This window comes from Eretmochelys imbricata, chromosome 6 (genome assembly GCF_965152235.1).
Source record: "Eretmochelys imbricata isolate rEreImb1 chromosome 6, rEreImb1.hap1, whole genome shotgun sequence".
Taxonomy (NCBI): domain Eukaryota; kingdom Metazoa; phylum Chordata; order Testudines; family Cheloniidae; genus Eretmochelys; species Eretmochelys imbricata.
In genome coordinates, this window is record NC_135577.1 from 1,740,829 (window position 1) to 1,754,906 (window position 14,078).

The following is a 14,078-nucleotide window of genomic DNA, read 5'->3' on the forward strand; positions in this document are numbered from 1 at the left end:
AACCAAGGGGGGTGGACAGAGAAAAAGAGAGAATTCCCCCACTCCTCTATCAGGCTAGAAGGAAAAGGAAGAAGGAATCTATATCTCTGGTCCAGTCTCCCCAGTGTTGGCTACCTAAAGGCCCTGGGTTTTAGCATTCCCTTTGGGAAAATATTTTAAATGTTTAAAAACTAAGGAAATTCCCAGACAAAAAACTTTGTGAAACACTGTAAACGTGTGTATATTTCTCTGCAACTACAGCAAGGGTGCCGTAGGCAGGAGGGGGTCAACCAGTTGTTCTAGGTCTCTATCTTCATGTATATATTTAGGACTAGGGAGTTTAAGATGGAACAAAACAACCTTTGCTGATCATTTCAAGAGGTCATAAATGCACAGGGCCCGATAATCAGCGTCTGTTTTTGCGGGGTGGTTGAGATAACTTGGGAGGAGTCGCAGAGGTTTGGGCTGAGGGTGAAGCTAATCAAAAATGTTTTGAATGTTGCTAATTTGACGACAACATGTCAACATTTCTGATTTTGACCAGGGAACGATTGGGAGGTATTAATGCCGTCAGACAAGGCCCGGGGAAGACCTCATCTCAGTTCTGGGTGTGCTTGGTTCTGGGCACTCCCGTTAAAGACAGTGGGATTCAGAGTTGGACAGGGGCAAGAAAGGTCTTTGGGGACAGTCAGGGGATCGGGAAGCCGATCTTATGAGAAGAGACTCGGAGAGATTGTCTTTTTTCGCCTAGAAAAACAAAGACTGAGAGGGGACCTGAGTTTGGAAACGCTGAAAATTTGAAAGTTGCAAATGTTGAAAATTGCAAATTTAGATGAGGGAAGTGATAGGAAAAATACCGACATAAATAAATAAAAATGCTTTCAATTCTCCTCTTCCACCACCACCGTCTTTCAACCAGCAATCTGAGTTACAACCCATAAGAATAAGAATTTTCTTTGCTGTTATGGCAATTTGAAGTGGAAGTCTCTTTCCCTAGGTCGAATGACCCCCTATATAAATTTGAGGGGATATTTGCAGGTTTATATTTACGATGGATTAATTGATGGCATTTCTCGCATGAATTAGATCTAAAAATCATAAACCACAGATATTTAAGTACTGAGATAATCTGTGTAGCTTTGTGGTGTTTCCACTAACGACTGAAAACTGTGAATGAGCTTGCACTCAGATATTTTGATATACGGGAGTCGTCTGGTAGCTGGACATGACATTGATGGATAAATAGAGGTGTGTTGATAAACATGCCAGCATTACGGGTATTTGTGGAAACGGTAGGAGTTTCCCGGTATTTCAATCATTTAACTTTATTGTTACTTTAACTATTTCAGGCCTTGCAGATGTTTTGTAAGTGAATTGGTTACGGCTTTAACAAAGTTTTTTTGTCTGGGAATTTCCTTCGGTTTTGTGATCTACAAAGACTCGATGCCGTTGGTTATTCTTCTTCTTCTGATGGAGCGAATATTTCGCTATCAGAGATGCGGTAGCTTGTTTCAGTCACACAGAAGACAATGCAGCATTCTGATATTTTGCCCCTGGAGCGTATGATTTCTTTGGTCCAGAGATGTTTAGCAGATGGAGGTTGCAAACTCTGACGGCTCTGCCAGTGGGGAAACGTGACCTTCTCAACTACTGTTCATAAACTCCTTCGACCTAGCTGGTTGGACAAGGCGTGGTGACCCTGCAGGCAGAATTTCTGGGACCCTTGGGCCAGAGAGATTAGTCTCAGGGAGTTTGCATTCTTAAATGAAGTTTATAAACTCCACATCCTTGGATTGACGTTCTCAGAAGGTTCCAAACGTGGCAAAAGATAATGGGGACAAATGAGTCTTCCCTCGCTGAGTGCCGATCCAGACCCTTCTCACCACTTGTTTAACAAAGGCCCAGATCCTCCAGGGAGCTGAATTTCAATGGGATCTAGGCACCTTGATACCTTTTCAGGATCTGGGCCTAGGAGTCTGAGCCGAACGCCAGAGAAGCCAATGGCTCGTCACCATTGATTGGGCCTCCAGCTCCACTAAGGGGTGGACAAAGGAACTGTCTCAGTTTGCAGCAAGGGTTGGATATCAGGAAAAACTTTCCAGATCTAAGGCTAGTTCAGTGCTGGAACGGGCTCCCTGGGGAAGTGGGGGAGGCCCCATCACTGGAGGTTTTTAAGAACGGATTGGGCAAACACCTGCCGGGGAGGGTCTAGGTTGACTTGGTCCTGCCTCAGCGTGGTGGGACCGAACGAGATGACCTCTTGCAACCCCGTCCCGCCCACCACTCCCGTGATTGGCACCTCCAAGTGAATTGTTCATAGAGAGGAACCGAGTTGTTTCTCCACCCTCGGAGCCCACCTCCGAGCCACCAGCCGCGGCTCGCAAGCCTTTTATGTTGTTAAACGTGTCCAACAGGCATTCTGGATACGCTCAGGCCTGGATTCTTCTCTCTAAGCCAATAAACTCCTTTCATCCCAAATGCGGCCTCTCTGAGCTAATAAGCGAGGGAAATGAAGTGCAGCTGGGAGGCGTCTGTTCCAGATGTTCGGGAGAAAGCGGTGAGGGGCAGGGGAACGCCTGCTTTGGTTTCTGGGGGCTGCCCTTAACATTGGTCCAGTTTCCACAGTAGCCACAACACAGAGCAAGCAGACATGGGGCGTGCAACGCAGCCTAGATGGGGAGTCTCCGTTGGGGAGCAGATGGGCCCAGGACAATCCTGCCCTGGGTGTGGAAGGGGGGTGGGGGAGGTGGGCCCTGGTGGGGCATATTTATGGCAGCTGGGGGACAAGCTGAAGGCCTCATTCTAGGGCTGGCCCAATATTCGCTTCCTGGAGAAGGGACTTCAGGATCCCCTGGGTCCTGGCCAGTTCCCTGCTGCTGATCCGGGTCGGGGATGCAAAGGGTACTAGAAGGGAACACGTGCAGCTGTTCACATCTGGATGTGAGCCACAGACATTCCCCCCCCCACCCTTCCCGCTTCCGCTTTCCCTGCAAGGCCCGGAGGTGTTGGAGGGGAGGCAAGGGGCGGGGGTGGGTTGGTTCAGACAGGACCCCGCTGGGTTACTTCCAGCCCTTGGTGAGCTTGTCCTTAAGCCAGACCCTGCCCACTCTCATGGTTGAGCTGAAGGCTATATTAAAACCAGAGCGGCAGTTTAACCCTATAGGGGCTATGCTTTCGTATCCTCCCTTGACGAATAGAATCCGGGAGTCCTGGCTCCCAGCCCCCCTCCCACAATGCACTAAACCCCACTTCCCTCCCAGAGCTGGGAGAGAACCCAGGAGTCCTGGCTCCCAGCCCCCCCGTTCTAACCCACTAGACCCCACTCCCCTCCCAGAGCTGGGAGAGAACCCAGGAGTCCTGGCTACTAGGCCCCTGCTGTAACCCACTAGACCCCACTCCCCTCCCAGAACTGGGGAGAGAACCCAGGAGTCCGGGCTCCCAGCCCCCCCCGCTCTAACCCACTAAATCCCACTCCCCTCCCAGAGCTGGGAGAGAACCCAGGAGTCCTGGCTACTAGGCCCCTGCTGTAACCCACTAGACCCCACTCCCCACCCAGAGCTGGGGGGAGAACCCAGAAGTCCTGGCTCCCAGCCCCGCCCCCGCTGCTCTAACCCACTAGACCCCTCTCCCCTCCCAGAGCTGGGAGAGAACCCAGGAGTCCTGGCTCCCAGCCCCGCCCCCGCTGCTCTAACCCACTAGACCCCTCTCCCCTCCCAGAGCTGGGAGAGAACCCAGGAGTCCTGGCTCCCAGCTGACCCCTGCAGTCCCCAAAAGGCGCCTCTGTCTCCGCCCCCGCTGGCCCAGGCCCCGGCCCGTTCACACGTGAGCTTGTGAACGGTGAACACTATGTTCGTGCCAAGCCGCCCGGAGGGCGTGGGTGTCCTTAGCTCAGGCCACGGCTGCAATTTCCCCCCCCCCTTTCATTTCCTGCCAGATGTTGTGTTTACACACAGCCCCTGTGCCGCGATTTATAGCCTGTCAGCTGATCCCCTGCCTTTGGGGGTGTCTGGGGGGCGGGGAGCCGAGCGGAAAATACGGGAAGACGGGAGCCGAGCGAGCTGTGATCCAGGTCAGCTCCGGCCAGACAAGTCAGGGGCTGCGGGCTGGGACAGACGACAGGAAGCACCCAGCACCATGGAGGTAACTTGCACCCGGGGTGCTGGGGGGGGCCGGGCTGGAAAGTAGGGGGCCGAGGGAGCTAACTGAGAACAGAGCCAGGCCGCTCCGTGCGTGGGATCGCACAAGCGCTCTGCCTCGGCAGATGGGTCTGTCTCGGCTCTGGCTGGTAGCAACTGCTCGAAACGCTCCTTGTCCGGCCAACCATCCCCTCCAGGGCGAGCTCGTGATCTCCAGACCCACCCACCCCGCCTCTCGCCCTTTCCGTCTAGCCACCCCCACGCGGACCCCTGTCTGTCCGCCGAGCTATCCCATAGCCCCCTTCTCTTTACCTATCCCATAACCCCCTCCAGTCTACCTATCCCATAACCCCCTTCTCTTTATCTATCCCATAACCCCCTCCAGTCTACCTATCCCATAACCCCCTTCTCTTTATCTATCCCATAACCCCCTCCCGTCTACCTATCCCATAACCCCCTTCTCTTTATCTATCCCATAACCCCCTCCCGTCTACCTATCCCATAACCCCCTCCCGTCTACCTATCCCATAACCCTCTTCTCTTTATCTATCCCAAAACCCCCTCCCGTCTACCTATCCCATAACCCTCTTCTCTTTATCTATCCCATAACCCCCTCCCATTTACCTGTCCCATAACCCCTTCCCATTTACCTATCCCATAACCCCCTTCTCTTTACCTATCCCATAACCCCTTCCCATTTACCTATCCCATAACCCCCTCCCATCTACCTATCCCATAACCCCGTCCCGTCTACCTATCCCATAACCCCTTCCATCTACCTATCCCATAACCCTCTTCTCTTTATCTATCCCATAACCCCCTTCTCTCTACCCCCTTCTGTCTACCTATTCCATAACCCCCTCTTGTCTACCTATCCTATAACCCCCTTCTCTTTATCTATCCCATAACCCCCTTCTCTCTACCTATCCCATAACCCCCTCCCATCTGCCTATCCCATAACCCCTTCCATCTACCTATCCCATAACCCCCTACTCTTTATCTGTCTAGCCCCATAATCCCCTTCTCTCTACCTATCCCATAACCCTCTTTTTTTATATGTCTAGCCCCATAACCCCCTTCTCTCTACCTATCCCATAACTCCCTTCCCTCTACCTATCCCATAATCCCCTTCTTTCTATCTGTCTAGCCCCATAATCCCCTTCTCTCTACCTATCACATAACCCCCTTTTTTATCTATCTACCTAGCTACACCCATAATCTCCTTCTATCTATCCCATAACCCCCTTCTATCTATCTATCTATCTATCTATTTTTTGGTCATTCAGGTTTTGTAATTTCCACATAGGAGTGTTGCTCTTTTAACACTTCTGAAAGCCTGTTCCACACCTCGTCCCTCTCTGATTTTGGAAGGCACTTCAGATTCTTAAACCTTGGGTCAAGTGCTGTAGCGATCTTTAGAAATCTCACATTGGTACCTTCTTTGCGTTTTCTGTCAAATCTGAAGTGAAAGTGTTCTTAAAACAAACCACGTGTGCTGGGTCATCATCCGAGACTGCTTTAACATGAAATATGGCAGAATACTTCATGGGTAAAATAGAGCAGGAGACCAACAACTCTCCCGCAAGGAGTTCAGTCACAAATTTAATTAATGCATTATTTTTTTAACGAGCATCATCAGCATGGAAGCATGTCCTCTGGAATGGTGGCCAAAGCATGAAGGGACATACGAACATTTAGTGTATCTGGCACGTAAATACCTTGCAACGCCGGCTACAACAGTGCCATGCGAACGCCTGATATCACTTTCAGGTGACATTGCAAATAATAAGCCGGCAGCATTATCTCCCGTCAATGAAAACTAACTTGTTTGTCTGAGCGATTGGCTGACCAAGAAGTAGGACTGAGTGGACTTGTAGGCTGTGAAGTTTTCCATTGCTTTGTTTTTGAGTGCAGTTATATAACAAACAAAATCTACATTTGTAAATTGCACTTTCACGATAAAGAGATCGCACTTCAGTACTCGTATGAGGTGAACGGAAAAATACTGTTTCTTTTGTTTATCATTTTTACAGTGCAAATATTCGTAATCAAAAATAATAATATAAAGTGAGCCCTGTACACTTTGTATTCTTTATTGTAACTGAAATCAATATAATTGAAAATGTAGAAAAACATCCAAAAATATGCAATAAAGCTCAATGGGTATTCTATTGTTTAACAGTGTGATTAATCCCAACTGATATTTTTAATTCATTTAACACATTTAACATTTAACTCATTTTTTTGAGTTGATCACTTGAGTTAACTGCCATTAATCGACAGCCCTAGTTATTTGACCTGGTCAAATATATTTGGCCCTGGTGCGACCACTGCATCCGGTTCTGGAGCCCACAATCCAAGAAGGATGGGTCAGAGAAGAGCCATGGGATTGACGAATGGTTTAGAAACCATCCTTAATAGTGAGAGACTCCAGGAGCTCAGTCTATGTAGCTTAGCAAAGAGAAGGTCCACGGGTGACTTGATCCCGGTCCATAAATACCGACATCGGGAACAGGTATTTATTAATGGGCTCTTCAATCTAGCAGAGAAAGATCTACCACAATCCAATGGCTGGAAGTTGAAGCTCGACAAATTCCGACAGGAAATAAAGCATCAATTTTTCGCAGGGAGGGGAATGAACCATTGGGAAGTGAACATTTGGAAACTGTGAATTTAAGTGAGGCCATTCTGTGACAGTCAGAGTCCAGCCACCTCAAGGGGCGAACAGGACCCCCCCAGAATAAGCAACAGAGTCAGCTGCTTGTATACCACATCAATGGATGCCCAGTGGGTCTCTTATGGGAGCGCGTCACGTTCGGAACCGAAGGGTCGTGCGGAGCTCTGTAGCCGGGTGACGGCAATGCGCGGATGCAGGGGTATATGTGACGAAGCTTCGTGCAGTGAGTGACCCAAGTGGACTGAGACCTGGGGGCAGGTTTCGCTCCTTCTGGAGGGGATGAACCAGAGAGGAAAGGTCCCAGGGTCTTACTGGTCTGGGTGAGCCCCCAAACATCACCAATTCCCAGGCCAAAAGCTTTGTGGGACTATACATTAAATCTCTATGGGGAGGAGGGGAATCTGGGGCTCTGAACCCCGTGATCTCAGAGCAGGAAGAGGGTCTGACTCTGGGGTCCCCCATTTTTACTCTAGATGAAGGTCCCTTCCTCACTCGGTGTCTCTCTCTCTCCGGCTGCTACAGGCGTCCTCGCTGGTCCATTTCCCACTGCTTCTCTTCCTCCTGGCGTGGGCGCCCATGACCGATGGCCAAGCCATCAACGCTCAAGGTAAGTCCCACCCCAAGCCCGTTCCCCGCTGTGCGTATCCTGCCCTGTCACCCGCTAGTCGCTGGGTGGGGCATAGAGGGCCAGGAGGCGGCTGCTGCCCCCTAGAGGAGCAATGTGGGGCTGCTAGAGGCAGAGGTGGAGAATTCGATCCCAGCGCAGGACACGTCGGGGAACAGGGGCAGGGTCTGGCTAATGCTCTCTCCGCTGGGCAGCTCAGCAGAAGTTGTGTGCGGACGAATCCTTTCCCCTGGACTGTGAGGATGTCTACGACCAGGGATCAGAGACGGACGGCGTCTATCTGATCTACCCGGCTGGCCCCAACATCCCCGTGCCGGTCTACTGCGACATGACCACGGACGACGGGAAGTGGACGGTGCGTAGCATCGTTAAGAGCCAGGGGTGTGCCCCCTGCCCCGCTCTAACCACCAGACCCCTCTCCCCTCCCAGAGCCGGGGATAGAACCCAGGAGTCCCGGGTGGGTCCCCTGCCCCACTCCCCACTGGAGAGCTCTGTCCCTGATTGGCTCAGCCCATAGATCCATTATCCAGAGAGGTTTCAGGCCATAAGGGACGTGCTGCCGGCCCTAAGCCAAAGCCCCTGCCCCGGGGGTCTGACCCCGCTCTCTCTCCATCATGCCGCCAGGTCTTCCAGAAGCGCTTCAACGGCTCGGTCAGCTTCTTCCGGGGCTGGAACGACTATCGGTTCGGGTTCGGCAGGGCCGACAGCGAATACTGGCTGGGTAGGTGATGGGACAGGGGCCCCGGCCCCACAGCCAGCTGGGCCAACCTCCCGCCACCCACTCATCCTACCAGTCCTAGCCTCTGCCACGCCGCCCCTCCATCCATCCATCTCTCTGTGCCTGTCCACCCCCACCTCATCTAACCTACCATCCACCCCCACCTGCCCCCACCCATCCCCCCACCCCCACATATCTCTTCATCCATCCATCCATCCATCCACCCTCACCTACACACCCCTCCAGCCAGCCAGCCCCACACACCCATCCATCCATCCACCCCCATACCTCTCTACCCATCCATCCACCTCCACACACCCCTCTATCCATCCATCCATCTACCCCCACACACCCCTCTATCCATCCATCTATCCACCCCCAAAACCCCTCCTTTCATCCATCCACCCCCACCTCATCTAACCTACCATCCACCCCCACCTGCCCCCACCCATCCCCCCACCCCCACATATCTCTTCATCCATCCATCCATCCATCCACCCTCACCTACACACCCCTCCAGCCAGCCAGCCCCACACACCCATCCATCCATCCACCCCCATACCTCTCTACCCATCCATCCACCTCCACACACCCCTCTATCCATCCATCCATCTACCCCCACACACCCCTCTATCCATCCATCCATCTATCCACCCCCAAAACCCCTCCTTTCATCCATCCACCCCCACCTCATCTAACCTACCATCCACCCCCACCTGCCCCCACTCATCCCCCCACCCCCACATATCTCTTCATCCATCCATCCACCCACCCTCACCTACACACCCCTCCAGCCAGCCAGCCCCACACACCCATCCATCCATCCACCCCCATACCTCTCTACCCATCCATCCACCTCCACACACCCCTCTATCCATCCATCCATCTACCCCCACACACCCCTCTATCCATCCATCCATCTATCCACCCCCAAAACCCCTCCTTTCATCCATCCACCCCCACCTCATCTAACCTACCATCCACCCCCACCTGCCCCCACTCATCCCCCCACCCCCACATATCTCTTCATCCATCCATCCACCCACCCTCACCTACACACCCCTCCAGCCAGCCAGCCCCACACACCCATCCATCCATCCACCCCCATACCTCTCTACCCATCCATCCACCTCCACACACCCCTCTATCCATCCATCCATCTACCCCCACACACCCCTCTATCCATCCATCTATCCACCCCCAAAACCCCTCCTTTCATCCATCCACCCCCACCTCATCTAACCTACCATCCAGCCCCACATGCCCCCACCCATCCCCCCACCCCCACATATCTCTTCATCCATCCATCCACCCACCCTCACCTACACACCCCTCCAGCCAGCCAGCCCCACACACCCATCCATCCATCCACCCCCATACCTCTCTACCCATCCATCCACCTCCACACACCCCTCTATCCATCCATCCATCTACCCCCACACACCCCTCTATCCATCCATCCATCTATCCACCCCCAAAACCCCTCCTTTCATCCATCCACCCCCACCTCATCTAACCTACCATCCACCCCCACCTGCCCCCACCCATCCCCCCACCCCCACATATCTCTTCATCCATCCATCCACCCACCCTCACCTACACACCCCTCCAGCCAGCCAGCCCCACACACCCATCCATCCATCCACCCCCATACCTCTTTACCCATCCATCCACCTCCACACACCCCTCTATCCATCCATCCATCTACCCCCACACACCCCTCTATCCATCCATCTATCCACCCCCAAAACCCCTCCTTTCATCCATCCACCCCCACCTCATCTAACCTACCATCCACCCCCACCTGCCCCTACCCATCCCCCCACCCCCACATATCTCTTCATCCATCCATCCACCCACCCTCACCTACACACCCCTCCAGCCAGCCAGCCCCACACACCCATCCATCCATCCACCCCCATACCTCTTTACCCATCCATCCACCTCCACACACCCCTCTATCCATCCATCCATCTACCCCCACACACCCCTCTATCCATCCATCTATCCACCCCCAAAACCCCTCCTTTCATCCATCCACCCCCACCTCATCTAACCTACCATCCACCCCCACCTGCCCCCACCCATCCCCCCACCCCCACATATCTCTTCATCCATCCATCCACCCACCCTCACCTACACACCCCTCCAGCCAGCCAGCCCCACACACCCATCCATCCATCCACCCCCATACCTCTTTACCCATCCATCCATCCACCCCCACACGCCCCTCTATCCATCCATCCACCCATCCCCACACACCCCTCTATCCATCCATCCATCTATCCACCCCCAAAACCCCTCCTTTCATCCATCCACCCCCACCTCATCTAACCTACCATCCAGCCCCACATGCCCCCACCCATCCCCCCACCCCCACATATCTCTTCATCCATCCATCCACCCACCCTCACCTACACACCCCTCCAGCCAGCCAGCCCCACACACCCATCCATCCATCCACCCCCATACCTCTTTACCCATCCATCCACCTCCACACACCCCTCTATCCATCCATCCATCTACCCCCACACACCCCTCTATCCATCCATCTATCCACCCCCAAAACCCCTCCTTTCATCCATCCACCCCCACCTCATCTAACCTACCATCCACCCCCACATGCCCCTACCCATCCACCCACCCCCACATATCTCTTCATCCATCCATCCACCCACCCTCACCTACACACCCCTCCAGCCAGCCAGCCCCACACACCCATCCATCCATCCACCCCCATACCTCTTTACCCATCCATCCATCCACCCCCACACGCCCCTCTATCCATCCATCCACCCATCCCCACACACCCCTCTATCCATCCATCCATCTATCCACCCCCAAAACCCCTCCTTTCATCCATCCACCCCCACCTCATCTAACCTACCATCCACCCCCACCTGCCCCCACTCATCCCCCCACCCCCACATATCTCTTCATCCATCCATCCACCCACCCTCACCTACACACCCCTCCAGCCAGCCAGCCCCACACACCCATCCATCCATCCACCCCCATACCTCTCTACCCATCCATCCACCTCCACACACCCCTCTATCCATCCATCCATCTACCCCCACACACCCCTCTATCCATCCATCTATCCACCCCCAAAACCCCTCCTTTCATCCATCCACCCCCACCTCATCTAACCTACCATCCACCCCCACATGCCCCTACCCATCCACCCACCCCCACATATCTCTTCATCCATCCATCCACCCACCCTCACCTACACACCCCTCCAGCCAGCCAGCCCCACACACCCATCCATCCATCCACCCCCATACCTCTCTACCCATCCATCCACCTCCACACACCCCTCTATCCATCCATCCATCTACCCCCACACGCCCCTCTATCCATCCATCCATCTATCCACCCCCAAAACCCCTCCTTTCATCCATCCACCCCCACCTCATCTAACCTACCATCCACCCCCACATGCCCCCACCCATCACCCCACACCCACATATCTCTTCATCCATCCATCCATCCATCCATCCACCCTCACCTACACACCCCTCCAGCCAGCCAGCCCCACACACCCATCCATCCATCCACCCCCATACCTCTTTACCCATCCATCCATCCACCCCCACACACCCCTCTATCCATCCATCCACCCATCCCCACATGCCCCTCTATCCATCCATCCATCTATCCACCCCCAAAACCCCTCCTTTCATCCATCCACCCCCACCTCATCTAACCTACCATCCACCCCCACTTGCCCCCACTCATCCCCCCACCCCCACATATCTCTTCATCCATCCATCCACCCACCCTCACCTACACACCCCTCCAGCCAGCCAGCCCCACACAACCATCCATCCATCCACCCCCATACCTCTCTACCCATCCATCCACCTCCACACACCCCTCTATCCATCCATCCATCTACCCCCACACACCCCTCTATCCATCCATCTATCCACCCCCAAAACCCCTCCTTTCATCCATCCACCCCCACCCATCCACTCACCCCCACATATCTTTTCATCCATCCATCCACCCTCACGTACACACCCCTCTATCCATCCATCCATGCATCCATCCACCCCCACATATCTCTTTATCCATCCATCCATCCACGCCCACCTGCTCCCCTCTATCCACCCATCCACCCCCAGCTACACACCCCTCCATCCACCCATCCACCCCCCACACACCCCCCACCCAGCCAGCCAGCCATCCCTACACACTCCTTCATCCATCCATCCATCCCCAAATACCCCTCCATCTATTCACCCCCATTCCCATTCTCTTCCTTCTCTTCTGTCCCCGGCTTCCCTGTTCCAGCCCCAAAAGCCACCCAGGCCAGATGCTCTGGTGGACAGCAGCCCCCCAGTACACATACACCCCCCTTCCCCCACCCTCCAGGTTAACTCTTTCCCTGCTGGATCCTCACACGTGCTCCCCGCCCTGCCCTGCCCCGCAGGCCTGCAGAACATCTACCTCCTGACCCTGAAGCGGAAGTACGAGCTGCGGGTGGACCTGGAGGACTTTGAGAACAACACGGCCTGGGCCAAGTACATGGATTTCTCCCTGTCGCCCCATGCTATCAGCGCCGAGGAGGACGGCTACACCCTGCATGTGGGGAGCTTCACCGATGGCGGGGCAGGTGAGAGAACCCAGCTGTCCAGGCATGTGGCCCACCGAACCCCATGCCCCTCCTGCAGGCAATGACTGAACCCAGGGTTCCTGATCCCCACCTCCCTCATTTAAACCACTAGCCCCCACTCCCCTCCCAGAGCCGGGGACAGTACCCAGGAGTCCTGGCTCCCAGCTCCCACACGCTCTAACCACTAGCCCCCACTCCCCTCCCAGAGCTGGGGATAGAACCCAGGAGTCCTGGCTCCCAGCCCCCACACGCTCTAACCCCTAGACCCCACTCCTTTCCCAGAGTTGGGGACAGAACCCAGGAGTCCCTGCACTGATGAGGGAGTCAATGTTAGTCTCCTCTGAATCAACCTCCACCTGCCCTGCCCCAGAGGTGGCTGCATCTCAGCCCCGAGTGAGCCATCTCTGGAAAGCGTCATGTGCAGCTGTTCCCCAGCTGCCCTACCCCAGAGGTGGCTGCATCTTAGTGCTGGGGCTTGTCATCCCGACACTCAGAGCCCTGACGCGGCCCCCCGCCCCCGCCCTGCCCCAGCCCACCCCCATCCCCGCTGCCCTGTGAGCGCAATCCCACAGCCAACCGAGGCAGAGGGACCCAAGCCCGCGGACGCAGCCGCTCGGCAACCCCGAGCGCCGGGGGGGCATCCCCGGGGCCCTCCTTAATGACCCTCTCGCCAGCCAAAAACCACCCGGGGCAGGGTGGTCCCCGGCCGGCCGCTCCCCCAGCCGAGATGGAGACGCCCCGTCTAACCCGTCCCCTCTCCCCCATCCAGGCGACTCCTTGTCCTACCACACCGGGCAGAAGTTCTCCACCTTCGACCGCGACCAAGACCTGTACGTGCAAAACTGTGCGGCCCTCTCCTCCGGCGCCTGGTGGTTCAAAAGCTGCCACTTCTCCAACCTCAACGGCTTCTACCTGGGGGGGGCCCACCTCTCCTACGCCAACGGCCTCAACTGGGCCCAGTGGAAAGGCTTCTACTACTCGCTCCGCAAGAGCGAGATGAAGATCCGGCGCATCTGAGCCGCCTCCCCCCGCCCCCCCCCGCCCCGCCCTCTCGCCGGGAGCGGGGCCCAGGGAGCCCGGTGGAGTTCGGGGGAAGGGATTGGGGGTGGGGGGTGGGCAAAACGGGGTCGGGGGGGGGGAGCAGGATAGAGCCCGGAGGAGCAGGGTGCTGTGGGGAAACGGGCTTTTATTATATCGGACTGGGGACGTGAGTTCGAATCCTGGCTTGGGTGAACCGGTGCCGCAAGACTGGTCCGGTCTCAGGGGTCGGAGGAGGGGCAGCAGGGGGCTGCGGGGCAGGAGTGGGGGGCACCGGCGGC

The 14,078-nt window shown here is 55.3% G+C and overlaps 1 protein-coding gene across 1 annotated transcript; it reads left to right on the forward strand.

Annotated features, from left to right (window-relative positions):
- The first annotated feature begins 4,073 nt into the window (after positions 1 to 4,073).
- On the forward strand, positions 4,074 to 13,776 carry MFAP4 (microfibril associated protein 4). Its single transcript, XM_077820050.1, has 6 exons — positions 4,074 to 4,119; positions 7,315 to 7,399; positions 7,612 to 7,772; positions 8,042 to 8,138; positions 12,577 to 12,759; positions 13,529 to 13,776. Exons 1-6 carry the CDS (start codon positions 4,114 to 4,116, stop codon positions 13,774 to 13,776), a joined length of 780 nt encoding a protein of 259 aa, XP_077676176.1. The 5' UTR covers positions 4,074 to 4,113.
- The last annotated feature ends 302 nt before the right edge of the window (positions 13,777 to 14,078 follow it).